Here is a 16,443-nt window from a genome sequence, read left to right as displayed (position 1 = left end):
GAATCGCCATTCCTTCACGGAGCGAGGAGAATACGACCAATAAACGTAAAGGAGAAACAAAGAACTTCACGCTGCAACAAGCAAATATGAAGGATCGTTAGCTGAATAGAATTTTCATGCACGAAGAGAAAACTCAAGTACACGGAATACTTCAAGAAACTGCATTTGTAAAGAGAGAAACGTGACCATCCGGCTCGTGATGCTGCAGACTTGTGGAGGCAAAGAGGCGAGAAAGACTTACTAGTGCCTCGAGAAACGTGAGATTAGCAGCTTAAAATGTACTTTGCTGGCGCAGTTGCAGTGTTCCCACCGCACACACGTGTTCTGGCAGAGAGAAAATATGCTTCTTATAATTTTTATCATATTTCTTTTTCCTCCTTTGTTGGTGTTCAACGTTTAGAAAAATAAGGTATGTAGTATCCTCACGGTAATTTGTTTTCTTAGCATTTTCTTCATTTTTCTCTGTATTTATCTATTTGTTTGTTTGTTTACTTATAATTAAGTTTTCCCGCTTCTTAACACTGACAAACAGAGGCAGCCATCCAATTCATCTTGTCTGGTACTCGTGTGCATTTAATTTAATTTTACGTAAGAAAAATGCCAGTGAAGGGCAACATATATTATCAAAAACAGGAGAAAAACCTTAAACTTCCCACTCCCAAACAATACTACATTACAAGAAAAGCATTACCAAATTAACGAACCACATTGAGTTTAGATGTCTTCAAGCCCTTCCCTTGAAATATTGAGACGAAACGAGTTAAATCACAGAGCATCACGTGTAGCTCAGCCTGGGAATAGTAAAGGTGAGGTGCGTGTCTCTTAATTCGTGGCGGGCGAGTCTTAATACCATACTCCACCCCTGGTCCCCCTTCACCCACCCCCGGGGAGCGGCGTGCCTCGGGGCGTGCAGGTGACAGGAGCATTATGATTTTTGTGCCCCATGAGATGAGCACCTGGTGGGAGAGCGGAAAGAGTGAGGAAAGAGAGAGAAATGAGAGAGAGGAAGAGATAGGAGAGGAAGGTAGGGAGGTGAGACAGGAGGGTGAGAAAAGATGCGAATGTGCAGGTTAGGTGTGGCAGATTAAGTGAGGCAGAGGCGAGGCGTTAAGGGTGGTGGTGGCGGATCCTGAGAACACGGGAGTGGTGGAGGAGAGCGGTGGAGAGCCGAGGGACTGCGCGAGACAGAGGAGAAAGGTTGTGAAAATGGGTTTATCGTATGTACGTTGAGAGAGAGAGAGAGAGAGAGAGAGAGAGAGAGAGAGAGAGAGAGAGAGAGAGAGAGAGAGAGAGAGAGAAAGAGACCACCCGTATACGTAACACCAACCTCCTTCTGTCAGACCATTTCTTAACGCTGAGTCCAAGGAAGAGTGGAGGACTGCTGCACCTCGCCTGGCCCCGCTGCTGTGGATGCCTGTGTGGGGGTCATGAGGGGAGGGAAGGGGGAGCAGTCACTAAGACACCGAGACAGACTGCTGCTACGCTGGGCCAATCACCGTCATGATATCGAAGACAGATGCAATTAAGCAATTACGCGGCCAATACAGAAGGAGCGAATGAAGACGGGACGAGTGAGGCTGGAGTGACAGGCGGAGTGGCGCACTTAAATTGCTGTTGTAACTATCCAATAAGAGGAACATAGACCCCCTCCCCTCGCCATTGTCTTCCCTGCCCCCCTCCAGACCTTCGTGACGTTCGGGACGCAGCAGAATGGGGCACTGATCATTCCTTCTTTCTTTTTATTCTTATTTTTTTACGTATCTTTTTTTCACACGCCAGGAGTGTACATATAGTCGTAACTGATAATGCATAAGAAATTGTTATTGATAATGTATAAGAAAATGATATTAAGAGCAAATGCAGATTTTCCTCCCGCTCACCTCTGTTACCTGAGCCTGCCGCCAGATGTGGTGGGGAGACACTCGCCCCGGGACGTTAGTTGTCACGTCTATGCTGCCACGGCCTCCCCTGTATGCATTTATTTATGGACAGACCCGTAAGTCATGATGAGCCGCTGGGTGGCCACGTGCTGCCCGCCGCGGACTTGTGGCCACGCTAACTCTCAAAATGTTATGTTCATACTTGTAAGGTGTTTAGAATATCAGTCGTTATACAAGAATTATATAAACCAAAATGGGTAACCAGGACTTCCATATCCGAGACAGCTCGGCATGCACGCACCTGGCCGCCCGTGGCGCTGCGTGGGATGGCATCACTGCAGCAGGCATTCCCTTCAGTTTAATGGTGTCCGAGTTCCATAGGAGGATGATGTTGTATCAACTTCATTAACTTTTGACATGTCATTCGTTTTGCTACGGTGACAATGTTCACTGTGTTTTGGCGGCGTGCTTGAACGGGCGGATGCCCAACCCAGCAGGCAGCAGGGAAGGACAAGCAGCGGTGATCAGCGTGTAAGTCACACTAAAGTGCATCGTTTGCATAGGCATGGCGGGCACGTGTGAGTGGCGGGTTGGTGGCGCAGCGCTGGCCGCTGCTGTCCAGGCCGCGTGTCGCCACTTGCCGCTGACGTGTTAATTTCAGACTGAACGCACTGAGCAAGGTTGCCGCCAGCTTCATATTAAACATTGCCACTAACTTTGACTACCAATGTACAGTAATATTAGAATAGTTATCATAAGCTACTGCTACCTTCATTCATATGCACTGAGCATAATGAACGAACCATATCATTATAATCTCCCAAAGTAACTATAATAACTTGGAATAAAGCGGTTAGGTGTTCGTCGTGAATCAGAGAATATTTCTTATATATATATATATATATATATATATATATATATATATATATATATATATATATATACGAGTATATATATATATATATATATATATATATATATATATATATATATATATATATATATATATATATATATATATATATATATATTATGACACAGCAGCAAACCATAAAATTGTCACCAAAATTTTCTTGATGTACACAGTTCCCTGATAAGCAAGTAGGTATTGTGACTTTACTGAGCCCACACATTGTCCTTCTAAAGAAAGGGGGAACATACTTTTGTTTTCCACAGTCTCCCATTTTTCATCGTCTGAAAGCGAAAACGTGTCGGACTGTTGTGTGTAGGGGGAGGGGAGGCCAGGAGGAGGGAAGAGTAGAAAGACGAGAGGAGGGTGCCCTGGGAGACTACGGACGTGTGGGAGGGAAACTGGTGGAACGGAAAGTAGAGGGAGGCGGGAGAAGCGGATGTGGAGGCGTCAGTACCGGTAGGAAAAGAGGACTCGGTTAGAGAATAGATGTGTAGACAGTAGATAGCACCGGGGATTACTGAAGAGAAATGGAGAGGTGCCTTAAGACTACAGATAAATGGTACAACAACATGACAGGGAAAAGCAGCAGGATAGAACACCAATCTACGAGTAATACGTTAAAGACCACAGCTTTCCTCGTCTTCCCAAGTACACGACAACACAAACCCATCAACTACACACACACACACACACACACACACACACACACACACACACACACACACACACACACACACACACACACACACACACACACACACACCAGCTCACAAAGAGACGTGGCATTTCACCACAGTACATCCTCATTTATAAACTCTCCCTGGCCTTCACTTCTCCCTTACTCTCCCACCGCCAGCCCCTCTCCTCATATCTTTCTGCTCTTTCCACTACTGAAATATTTAACCCCTGACCTGGCCCGAGAGGCGACATGACCCACACACGACCTACACCTGACCTAGATTCCTTATTGACTTCCTGGCGACCTTAGTGCTGCTGGGAGAGGGGAGGAGGTGGCTTATGGAGTGGGGAGTGGTAGGGGGAATGCCCGTGTGGATGCCCTACAGACAGAGAGAGAGCTGAAGTGATGTGGTTTCTAGACATAGATCTATAGAGAAACAGATAGATAAATTAGCAGATATACGCATGTATGTATGAATGCATGGCTGAATAGATAGATGGATAGATAGATAAATGGGCAGATAAACAGATGGATTAATGAGATTCTGAGATAGGCACATGGCTAGATAAATTACATAGAGAGAAAAAAAGCGATGACTGGAGCTCAAAGATAGAGCAGCTTCATAGTAAAAGAAGATAGATTGAGGGATAAACTAATGGATGGAGTCGCGTCGCATCGTTCTAGTGGATTCACACGGATTTAAACAGATTACTTATACATAAATACCGCGCTGTGTTATTCTTCTGTATTTTTTACTTCACTTCATGATCCCAAAGTATATTTATCACCTCCTGTTTGTGAAAGTTTCCAATCCCACTGCTGCTATCCATGTTTTATTTAATCCTTTATTTTGTGCTTCTGTATCATCCCTGCGGCTTTAAGTATCCAAGAAGCGAGTTCGGTTATAGGTCTCTCTCTCTCTCTCTCTCTCTCTCTCTCTCTCTCTCTCTCTCTCATATCTATTTTCATCTATCACTTTTTTTTAAATCTTCCTTTAAATCTCCCTATTGACTTGGCACTAACAACCTCATTTTTGTGCCTAATCATCTACCACACACTATTGGAGAACCTATTTCTTCCTGTCTCTTGTTATTTTCATTAATATTATAAATCACATCAATATATACCTTCTTGTGTGCATTTAATGGCGCATATGCACGAGTCTATAGCAAGAGTTTGTGTGGCATTTGGTTCTTATAACTCTGGAGGAGATTTTAGTGAGCAATGACACTTCTGAAAGGACCCCCCATCACTTCTCTCATTCCCATGGCTTCCTCGTCCACTCCATTACGTTTATTCGGCACCCTTATGGCTCCTTTCGCCGCTCCTTCACTTGCACTTCTCACACTCAGGACCCTTTCTTAAGCCCTCGCTCCCCATCCTCTTAGCCACTCCGCTCTTTATCTAGGCCGCCTCGCTCTCACTTCACTGCCTCCCCCTAAACATTGATACTTCTCCTACTCACCTTCTTTACTCGTCCTCATAACTTGTCTCATCCTCCTCTCCCTCCTCTTCATCATCATCATTTTCCTCTTCTTTCGTTTTCTCCCTCCTTCTCCTCTTTTCCGTCTTTTTTTTTTTTTTTCATCTTCCTCCTCTACTTTTTTTCTTCTTCTCCTCTTCCTCCTCTAATAGTAATAATAACAACAGCAGTCAACAATAACACCAACATCAACCAATCCATCATCATCATCATCATCATTACCACTTCTTTCCACCTCCAGCAAGCCAAGCCAGCAGGTCACGGGGACTGAACACACGTAATACATACAGCGACTACAGGGCTTATAAACCAAGTGACCAGCTCTCTCCGGCCGTTCCCCAGGACCTCGTCAAGGGATTATTACACAGCGCCACTTGCTGACAGGAAGCGAGCTGCTGATGCCGTTTAAATCTCAATATCCCTTTTGTGTGTTCGTCCGGGTTTCATGGCTCTGATGTTGCTAGGAGAGAGAGAGAGAGAGAGAGAGAGAGAGAATATGGGGGAGGAATGGTGAAGAGTAAACGGATGTGTGTATGTGTATATTCTCTTCTTTATTTCTTTTTCTGTGAGGGACACTGGCCAAGGGCAACAACAATGTGGAAAAAAATAGTCTTCTGAAGGTAGTCCGAAGTCTTGGAACCTCCCTCGTGAAGGAGATTAAGTAATGTGCTGGAGGAGGATACACAGGAGCTGGCAGTGTTCAAATTTTATGTTAAACAGAGAATTGTCTTCAAAAATTCATCGTTGTCATAGGCGGGAAATACACGGACGGGTAAGGAAGTTCTAGTGTGTGTGTGTGTGTGTGTGTGTGTGTGTGTGGCTCCCTTACAAAGTTACCTCCAGGCTTCTCCTCTCTCACACATTTTCCTTAATCTTTCCTCCATCCATCTATCACATTATCATCTCACCTCTGCTTTTATTCTCAGCTGGAACGTGAAAACAAACATGGAGTAGGCGTGGCTAGGCGGAGTGTACCGTTGGAGGAAAATACGGTACTCGAGGACACGAAGACGGATATTGCGGAAGCCAGAGTGAGCACGCATTATCAATCAAAGAAAACGGAGAGCACAAGGGAGAACCAATTTCGAGACAGAGAAAATAAGGATATTTCCCAATATTTCGCTGTAGTCTTCACTGTGCTTCGTATTTTTTTAGTTGTACGCTTCCTGCCCCCGTGCTAAGGGTCCCTCAAACGGGTCTGCCAGCAAGCCTGTTATTGTGAGGCCTGAAACACGTGATAGAGTTACCGACGTGTGTGTGCGTACGAAAAGAGAAACCGTCATTCTTTATTTCCGGGTAGCGGGTCAAGTTTTGTGGCATAAGGATTTGATGGCTGCATATATTTTGATGTAAATATGCATGTACTTTATGAAATTATATTTATATGGATATCTATTATGTGACTTCTAGCTGTGATCATAAAATTCTCTCTCTCTCTCTCTCTCTCTCTCTCTCTCTCTCTCTCTCTCTCTCTCTCTCTCTCTCTCTCTCTCTCTCTCTCTCTCTCTCTCTCTCTCTCTCTCTCTCTCTCTGTGTGTGTGTGTGTGTGTGTGTGTGTGTACCTGATAGAGTTTCGGGCGCGTGATAAGCTCTGATTGGTTCTTGTTATATTCGTGTGAAGTGACCTTACGCTTGTAACGAAGGGGATATGGTCGCCTTGTATTCGATCAACTTGCTGTGTGTGTGTGTGTGTGTGTGTGTGTGTGTGTGTGTGTGTGTGTGTAGGAACATATAACTCTACTCTACTGCTACACTCGGCTACAAAGTTCAAATTTCGCACACAACAGTAAGCACCAGGTATACGGATCAGCATAATGAAAAACGTTGCCATGGCCTGAGCAAAACAACACTAGATAAATCAAAATAAATCTTGACACAACTACGCACATAATAACAATAATACTCTATAATATTAAAACCGGCCGATGCATCTTCTGTAGTAACCGCAAGTCAATAATTTCGAAACTCTGCTCATCCACTCGTTGTTATTCATTTCAATACCAGGTTTAGTTTTCATCAGGGGCATCTCATCTTTCAAGTCACCAGGTTTTTTTACAGTTCCTCATTCATTCCCTTCTCCTTCCCTCAGATGCCGTTTCTGCTGTTGCCTCTTCGCTCAGCTTCACGTTATTACTTCTTATTTCAATACTAGCTTCAGTCTTCAGCAGAGCATTTCATCTCTCAAGTCACCAGGTTTTTTCAGTTCCTCTCTCGTTCTCTCCTCCCTCCCTCAGATGCCATTTCTGCTGTTGCCTCTTCGCTCAGCTCTACATTATTAATTCTTATTTCAGTACTAGCTTCAATCTTCACCAAGCCATCTCATCTCCCTCATTTTTACAGTTGTTTATTTGTTCTGCTTCATTCCCTCCTCCAGATGCGGTTCCTGCTGCTGCCCCTCCTCCGCCGAGCCCGTAGCGTGGTGCCAGAGCCGTATCTTCCCTACACGCCTCTCCTGCTCCGTGCCACGCCCTCCCTCAGACGACTGCCACGCGTCTACGCCACACGCCTCATCTACAGGGTTAGGCCTTCTCGCTACTTCGTCCCTCATACTGTGTTTTGTTTGTTTGTTTGTTTTCTGTTCTTGCCTTTCCCTTTTCCAGTTTGCTCCCCTGTATCGTTTCTGTTCTTCATTTTTTATGTTGTCTATTATTTTCTATTAATTTCATGTAATCTTATTCTTTTATTTTTCGACTGTCTCCGTTGCCATTGTTTTCACTTTTTTTTTTTTCAGTCTTTCCGATATTATCATTCATGTTCATCACTTTTTGTCTCTGTTCTACCATCTCATTATTATCTTCTTGCTTATCTTCTACATACTTTCCAACTGCCATGCTATCTTCGTCTTTCCAATGCAGCTTTCTTCTCCATTCTCCTCTTACTTCTCCATTCTCCATTCTCCATCCCTCACTTATGTTCTTCCATTTCTCTTCTATCATTCCTATTCATTCTTCTTGTTATCTCTCCTCTCTTTTCATACATCCCCTTCCTTCTCTCATGTTATCCTCGTCTTTCCCACACAGTTTTCCTCTCCAGTCCCTCTCCTTCTATCATTCCTATTAGCTCCTCTTTTTATCCTCTCCTCCCAACCGCACCCTTTCATCCCTCTCTTCCCCGCCCTTCATGCCGCCTCGTCTCCCTTAATAGAGGCATATCGGCCCCTGTCAGACGTTAATTACTTGACGGCGTCTTGGAGGAACGAGGCAGAAGTGTTAGCATTTGTCAAGACGTGATTCTCTCTCTCTCTCTCTCTCTCTCTCTCTCTCTCTCTCTCTCTCTCTCTCTCTCTCTCTCTCTCTCTCTCTCTCTCAGACTGCGCACATCCATAATATATTCAACGTAAAGAAACAAGCTATGCCAAGTTCTATTTCTGCTTCACGGACCGGCCTGAATACGTCATTAGATGCTGTTATTATACAGTCTACATTATTTAGTTTTTCTCTCTCTGGCCCAACAAAAGCAAGCACGCTCAGTGAAAGGCATTAAAAACAGGATTCAAAAGTTGCCCAGTATTGGCTTCATTAGGGAAGGAGGCCTCGAGGGTTGGTAACGAGGCGTTGTACCTCAACTCCCTCTAGTAGACAAACACTCGCAAATACCGCCCTTCCTCCCTCGTCCGTCTCTCTCTCTCTCTCTCTCTCTCTCTCTCTCTGGTTTGAAAGTAACAGTGAATCTCAAAGCACTAAAGGACAATGCTCTAACTCTTTCTATTGTTTCCTCTTTGATTATTCGTCAGTCAGTCCTGTTGTTTTAGCTATTTTTTTTTTCAGCAGTAAGTACAGTAATTCTCTCTCTTTCCATTCAGACAGTCACCTTTAGTTTCCCTCAGTCGTTTCTGATGATTCTAACCTTTATATCTTTTCCCTCTCCTCCACTTTCTGTTCCTCTACCCAGGCGCGGAAGATCGTCGCTCGCACAGCCTTTCTTGTGAAGCGAGAGGAGGTGACCATCATGGCGGGACACGACGAGGCAGCTGATTTGTGGCTGGCGGCGAATTTCCTCACAGGCAAGTGTTTGAAACGTGTTGTAGGTATAAGTGGTGTGGGAAAGGCATAAGTAAGAGCGTATCATGTTGTAGGGAATGCTGAAGCTGTAGGACATGTAGACAAGTGTGTGAAGTGGTTTATGGGTATTGGCTGTATGAGAAATGTGAAAGCTACCATTGATAATCTGTCATGTAGGGACTGGTAAAAGCTGCAGGATATGAAAATGTAGAGACTGTCATGTAGAGGCTGTCATAAATGGTGTCATAAGGGCTGCCAGAAGTTATCAAACACATAACAGTTTTGCGTGAATGGTAAATTTCAGACATGTGTGTGTTTCGATCACGTCTTTGTAAGAATGGCAGGAGTGTGAAGTGACTGTGAGAGGCTGAGGTGCTAATGTCGTCATGAAATAATTGCCATAACTTGTCAACATCATGGCAGGTCAACAACAGGTTTTTTGAGGTCATGTATTACTGGCATATTCAGTATTAGGCTCATCGCAACGTTTGAAGGATGAAATGCAGTAAGTCACCTTGTTTTCTCTTCATTACCCAGCCTTTGTTTTCCTTCAATTAGGTCGCCTTTACCAGAACGACAGCCTCCCATTTGCCACAGCCAACCTGGGAGGCGGAACATTGCAGGTCACCATCCCCCTTCCGGGCCAGCCAGAGCACATCAAGAGGACCATTAGCCAAAGGAGGAAAGGCGGCGGAGTAAACCAAAGCGGCGATAGAAATAAAGAACACGGAGGTGGAGGGACGGGGAGCAGCGCGCACCAGGGAGGAAAACAAGACGCTCGGGGAGTTGACCTGACGGCAGCCTCTAAAAATACGCACAGGTGGAAAACTAGCGATAAGGCAACCAGTGATAACCGAAGCAGCGGAGGTGGAGGGAGTGGTGGTGATGGTGGTGGTGGTGGTAGGGCGGGAGGGACAAGGACGCGAGGGAGAGGGAGGGGCGGGATGAGAGGGGGTTTCACGGTGTACAAAGGGAGTCAAAGTCAATCAGAACACGTACAAAAGAGAGGTCGTGTCGGCGCCTCTACGCGACACAGGGACACTTCAGGTTCTGCCCAGACGCCGAGGCGAGAATCCGAGAGGCGAAACAGTTGGAAGAGGTTTCGAGGCCCTTTTATGAAGCCTCGGAACAGAGCAGTGAATCCAAGCCAGCGTGTGAATAATTCTGTTGTTATTGTACCTCAGAACGCGAGTGATAGATCGGGAGCGGGTGAGAAAAAACTTCTTAAAGAAAACAGCGAACCGAACAGGGCCTTCCGAGCACAAGACACAGAATGGGAAGGTAATTCTAGACGAGAAACAACAGATACTCGCAGGGACACGGAAGAAAACAAAGCAAGACAGAGGAATGATAACGTAAGTGGAAGTAGAGGCAGAGAGACACACGGAAACCAGGAAGGGAAATTCAAAGATAACAACAGCCCGGGCTCTAAAAGTGGGACAAGGAAAGGAGACAAGAAAAACGAAGAAAGCCAAGTAGGTGAACAGACGGAGGAGAAACACAGACATGGGCATGGTAAAGGAAGAACACCAGTCGTAGGGAACACCAAAGGCTCAATAGTGAACGCAGAGGGTCCCACACGAACACAAATATCAAGAAAAGGAGACAAACTGAATACAGAGACACAACGAACTAAAAGCACCATTGGTTCCACACTTAATCATACGAGTAATGCAGACAAACGCGTCACTTTAGAAGGATCATCCAACAAAAGGTTGGACTTGTTGGCTTCCAGATCACGCAGACTTCGACCTCCTCGACGAAGAAAGCATCCCAGAAGACACAGACAAAGAAACCAGAAGAAACCAACACGAAGAAAAGGAAGCAATAGCAATAACAGCACTCAGAGTGAACACAGGAATGAGAAGAGTAATTTATCTGGACAACAGCAACAGCAGCAGTCATCCCTCGCGTCCCTCTCACCCTCACTGCCTGCTGAAGGGCTGCCAGGACCTGCCCGGAAGCAAAACACACATCGAAAATCACGGAGAGAGGACACTGAACCCCGTCAAGATGCTACCTCGGAGAGAACCTCGTCTGATCATGAACACCACCAGAATCGCTCTCATGTTTCCCCTGTCCAGACGACACACCCAGCAGAGGCTCAGACTCACGGTCATCGTTCAGTGCTCCGTGAAGGGCAAAGGAAAGATAACGTGACTCGACGGAGAAACTTGAGAACTCAGGACAAAGGCAACAAGTCAATTACCACTAATAGTCAAACAACACCTCGAGAAAAAATTAGTGTTTCTAAAAGCTCCTCAAGTAAAGTGACGGACAGCTTTACTCCAGACAAAACAGCTAATGAGAACTTGGCGAATGGTAGTGGCGAGATCGATAAAAGAGGGGAGGAGGTCGGCGGCGGAGGCGCGAGAGGGACAGTGACGTCACACAGGGAACGGGAAACAAACGAAAAAGTGATGAAAAACAGCCACAACACAACCTTGCAAGAGAGCCGGGACAGAGAAAAAACGAGTGCGTCGACGACTGGAAATCATTCACAGAGAAGAAGAGGGAGAAGAAAATTCAGTAGTAAAAGAAGACGAAAAGCTTGGAGTTTGCGAAGAAAGAGACTAGAACAACAGAGAAACCTTTTGCACAACAAGGGAAACACAACACACATCACTTCTGTGCTCGGCGCCTCCCTAAGTGATAATCCACATGAGGCAAACAAGACTCAGAGTGTCGAGGAGTCAAGGAGAGCAGACAGACGAGAGGCCGAGCGTTTGTCTGTCCGTGAGATGACAGACTCCCCGCTGCCTCAGGTAAGTGGCAACCGTCAGGTTAATAATAAGATCCACCAGCACACAACACGGTTTGATCCATCCTTCAGCAGCAGCGACACACAGACAAGTCCACCCGCCACTGCCTTTCCTTTCCCAGAAAGAAAAAATCAGCCTAGATTGATGTCAAGACGAGATAGAAGACGTCAGCGTCAGCGAACGGCTCGCGTGCAATCTGGCGCCACTGCCTCGAAACACGCGTCTCTGCGTGTTAACGCCCACGTCGCCGAGAACCAAAGTCAAGATACATATCAAAGGAATAGATCAGAGAATTTACAAAATGTTCAGAAACAGACGTCTCATCGCCAGCGTCATAACCATGGTGGTCGTCGTCGCCATCGCCGCCGTTATCGTCGTCGTCGTCGTCGCCGTTATCAAAGGAAGGAGGATGTTCGCGGAAGGAGATCAGTGGAAGAAGTCAGACATAATGCACTTTACGGCCCGAATCGACTCTTGCCTCCTGGTGAGGAAAGAGAGTCAGTCAGGTGGAGAAAAAACGATCAAAGAAACAGAAGAGAATTAGCCGACCCTTTTCTTGTTGTGGGTGACTGGAGAGGTTCTTTACGCAGGAGTTATTTTGGAACACCATTTCCTTGGCAAAACGCTCGGGAGAGATGGCGGCGCCTGATGCCACGAAGAGACACCGAAAAGTCCTCCCAAAGTGGGGCGGGAAACTTTTGGCAGAGTGTTAGATCAGAGGAGCCAGTAGACTCCCCGCTGAGGACCGAGATTAGAGGAAGTTCAGGCAAAGAATTTCAAAAGGCCTCACGTTTTCTGAGGCGTCGGAGAAGCGTCAGCAAATTAGCCTGGGAGACAAAAGCAAAAATGAAGGCCAAAAGGCAAAATTTGGCTGCGGCTTTAAGTCAGCGGTGCGGAAGGACTGGTGCGGGATTATTAAGGTCATGTGGGGAGCCGGAGATGAACTGCCAGCCAGGTGAGGGAGACCCTCGCCAGGCGGAGATGGTCGACGGAAAATGTGATCACCTCAGCCTTGCCGGTAACCAGAGTGCCTCGGCCGAGCGAGAACCTTTACCAGGGAAAGACCGCAGCCCGAAACGATACCTACAGCAAGTCGGTGACACCGCACTCGTCATGGTCACCGACGGGGGAGGAGAGAACGGTGGCGGCTACCAGCGGACGAGGAGGGAACTTCGGAATCTCTCTGGCACTCCGAATGTCACGTACCGATGCTCGCCCTCTCACAAATACTGGCTCTTCGCCTCCAGGTGGGTACGGCCACTCCCAGAGGGTGGACGAGATTAGCTTATTTTGTTGGTGTTTTGGCCAGAAAATATTACCGTCCTGATTCAATTCAGAAAACTTATTTCCTATCGATGATAGACTATTTTCAATATAGCTTTTTTTTAGCCTTGGAGGAAAGAGATTACCTAAAACTCTGTGTTTCAAGAATCTTCAAATTGTGAGGTCGAACGCAGTCAGGCGGGGTGTGAGTGTACTACAGTGTAGTGGTGCAGGGGACACAAGGGAGTCGTGTTGGTGCAGCCGCTCATTTGTTTGCACCAAATACTGTTGACAGATGATAATGAGACATTTTTTTTTTCTCGCAGTAATGACAAACATCTAACAGCAAAGCTACAAATTATTTCAGTGAACTGGTACATTATAGTCGGTGTTGAAAATGTTAAAGTGATGCCATGTGTCACAACCGTCACGAATCGAGGCTTAATATGCTTTAAAATGAAACGTACTCAGAATGTCTGTTTGTAGCCATCACAGAGCCGGTTCATTATTTTAAACAGACATTCAGCATATTAATTCTGCGTGCTAACATACACCCTGAGCTGCCGCTGCTGCACGATGAGTTTTTTTTTTTTTTTTTTTTTATACTGTTTCTTCTTAATATACAGCATGCCAGCATTAATCTTTTAGCAGACGTACTGGACACAACGCACCAAACATATAATACATAGTTACTGTGTCGCATGTTGAATTATGATGAGTATTTATTTATTTATTTTTTTTTTGTGCTGTTCCACGACATTTAATAAACTCATGCCAAGTAGAAAGAACCTAACTATAGCACAAACTGTAGTACTATTGACGGAAAGAGTGTGACGAACAATTTCAAATCAGTTCAAGTATCCAGGATTGTAGTGCATGGAGACGGAAATAAACACCACACTTCACTCAATAATGCTGTAATCATTTCTTTCCAGCATGCCTATGGGTCTGTATCCTCTCAGGGTGAAGATCCTGCAGAGCGGCAACCTAACCCGCGTCGTCCCCACCTCGCAAGACTCGAGGCCTCTGGAAACCACGAATGTATCACCGCCGACCACCCAGCCCCCGCCCACCCCAGCCACGCCGCACCACCGCTCGGATATCCCGCCGGAGGAGGAAGATTACATTGGCGAAGACGAAGAAGAGGACCCCAGCCAATACTCAGGAAACCCTTCCACTCCCAGCACCATTCAACCAACCCATCCAACCACTTTTGTCCACTCTACTCCTCCATCCACGACCCAGCAGCCACCACCGCCCTCCCGCCCGCCCTACACTACAGTGAGAGTAACGAATAAGTGGGTGGAGGAGACGCTGGCCAAGGTGAAGACGGTGGTAGACTCGATATTGAAATCCATCGGGTCTGCCAGAAGCAACGTGGAGGAGAACAACGGCAAGAAGACACCAGATCAAGATGGAGTGAATGGAAATAAGGAAGGTAGTGAGAAAAGGATGGAAAGAAGAAAGGGTGTAAAAGGAGAAAGAGAAGGAGGAAGTAGCAGAAGTGAAGATGGCGAGAAAGGTAAGGAGAGAAATAGTGAAGGACAAGGACAGGCGAGGGACGACCGAGAAAGAGGAACCAGAAAAGAAGGAATCGAAATGGGAAGGTTAGGAAAGAAGAGGTCGCGAGAGAGAAATAGGAAGGGGAAGAGTGAAGGAAACAGAAAGCGAACAGAAAGAAGAGAAAGCCAAATCACCTTGGAAAGTTCGGAAGACCAGGAAGCAGACGGCAGAGAGGGAGAAAGGAACGGACGCGGGGAAAACACGGAGAGTTTGAGAAACGAACACAATAACAGGGAAAGAAGAAAGCACGGGAGGAGGAGAAATGCGGCGAGGAATAAAACAGAAAACAATAGAAGTTTTCTTGATAGTGGAAACGGAGGAAGTGAATCAGAATTTTCAAATAATACAGTAAGTCAAGAATCGGACAGAATTCCCGGCACCTGGAAACAGAAAGCCGGTGGTGCCTCCATATCTCCACCAAATCGAGTCTCCGAGGTATCTGGTGCCGATGAAAGTGTTTCCGGTAGCGAGCCAGAAGGTGGGGAAGATGCTGCTGCCAGGAACACGGAGTTTGGCGTAGAAACTGAAACTCTTCCCGAGCCTTTATCTGTTGTGTCTCAGGGTGAGGGCATCGCGAGGGTCGAAGGTGAAAGACATTCAGGAAAAAAAGGCGAAGGTACAAATTATTCACCGGCTACCAATGTGAGGACTGAATCACCGGTGACCTCTTTTCCTCGTGACAATGGAACCAGAGTGAATTATGGAGACGAACATGTGATGACTTTAGAAGCGTCTACTTCCCTCCCGACTAGAATCTCGTCCAGCATCGACTCAGGTAACAATGGTAATGACACAACGGGTAACAGCGGCGCTCCAGCCTCCAAGCAGACTATCTCCTCCGTGACGGACCTGCTCTTCACCGTCCCCAACGAGAGGGTCATCAAGCCGGCGCAAAACAGTCAAGTTCAGAGCGAAATAAAGTCCACAGAAAAATTAATACGGACGTCCCTGGAAGGTCTCTTGTTCCGCGTTCCCCCGGGCGGCACCACGAGTACCAGCAAGCAGTCACAAGAAGAAAAGTCAAGTTTGAAAACTTCAGAAGGTAGTCAGACGGTCACTGCAACTACTGCCGTTCCAGACGCCACGACACCGATGCGTGAAGTGACAAGACCAGACGGCACTGAAGCCCCGAGTGTGGACGCCGAGACCATTGTGACAGACAGCAAACCAGCTCACCGCCAGAGGTCCGAAGAGAGGAGGAGAAAAAAGATCGCTGGAGCAGAAGGGACTCAGGACACAGTTTACCAAAGACTCAACGCCACAGAAAATGAATCGAGACAGCCAAACAGGGCAGAGGAGAAGGAGGAAGAGCAGAAACAAGAGGAGGAAGGGGACCTCATACTCCGCACGGCTTGTCTTCCAGTAGGTTCCATAGGACGGTTCAAAGTGGAGGGCGTGACGTACTTGGTGACCGGTATGGGAGCGGGACCAGGAGCCGAGGACTGCTGGAGAGAGGTCACCAACGTAGTCAATAGACACATCCGATTGCCAGCCCTGAACCAAACCACCCTTCTGGCCACCACCGCCTTCTACTTCGTGGCAGCCAGCGCTAACTTGATTGGTGAGTCGTGATTGCCAGTTGTTAGGGGAAGGGGAGACGGAGGCGCAGGCGAAGGCAGCTATAGGTTGCGCTAAGGTTGGCTGCCAGAACGGAAATAACAGATATGGGAGTTGCAGAAAAAAAAAATTAACGTGAGATTTTTTACGCCAAGTAAAAGAATACAGAGTGAAATTAATAAATAAAAAACCTACAGTGAAGCACTTTTGAATGTTCAGTGTAAAAGGGAGAAGTAATACTTGGTTTCAGAGACAGAGGAGGAGGCACGAATGAGTTAAGTAAGGGAAAGAGGGAAGGAGATAAAAACACAGCAGGCCCTTCTCACCCCATCACCCCTCTGC

The 16,443-nt window shown here is 46.5% G+C and overlaps 1 protein-coding gene across 1 annotated transcript in view; it reads left to right on the top strand.

Annotated features, from left to right (window-relative positions):
* LOC135100863 (uncharacterized) overlaps positions 1-16,443 on the top strand; it is a 42,729-nt gene that overhangs the window by 9,148 nt on the left and 17,138 nt on the right. Inside the window, exons 4-7 of the mRNA XM_064004375.1 lie at positions 7,330-7,473; positions 8,847-8,958; positions 9,515-12,965; positions 13,917-16,105. Coding sequence (XP_063860445.1) covers positions 7,330-7,473; positions 8,847-8,958; positions 9,515-12,965; positions 13,917-16,105 — 5,896 coding nt within the window. The remainder of the gene's footprint in view (positions 1-7,329; positions 7,474-8,846; positions 8,959-9,514; positions 12,966-13,916; positions 16,106-16,443) is intronic.

The sequence above is a fragment of the Scylla paramamosain genome, chromosome 5 (assembly GCF_035594125.1).
Source record: "Scylla paramamosain isolate STU-SP2022 chromosome 5, ASM3559412v1, whole genome shotgun sequence".
In the NCBI taxonomy this organism is placed as follows: Eukaryota; Metazoa; Arthropoda; class Malacostraca; order Decapoda; family Portunidae; genus Scylla; species Scylla paramamosain.
The sequence above is the reverse complement of the archived record's forward strand: the minus strand, read 5'-3'. Positions and strand labels throughout refer to the sequence as shown.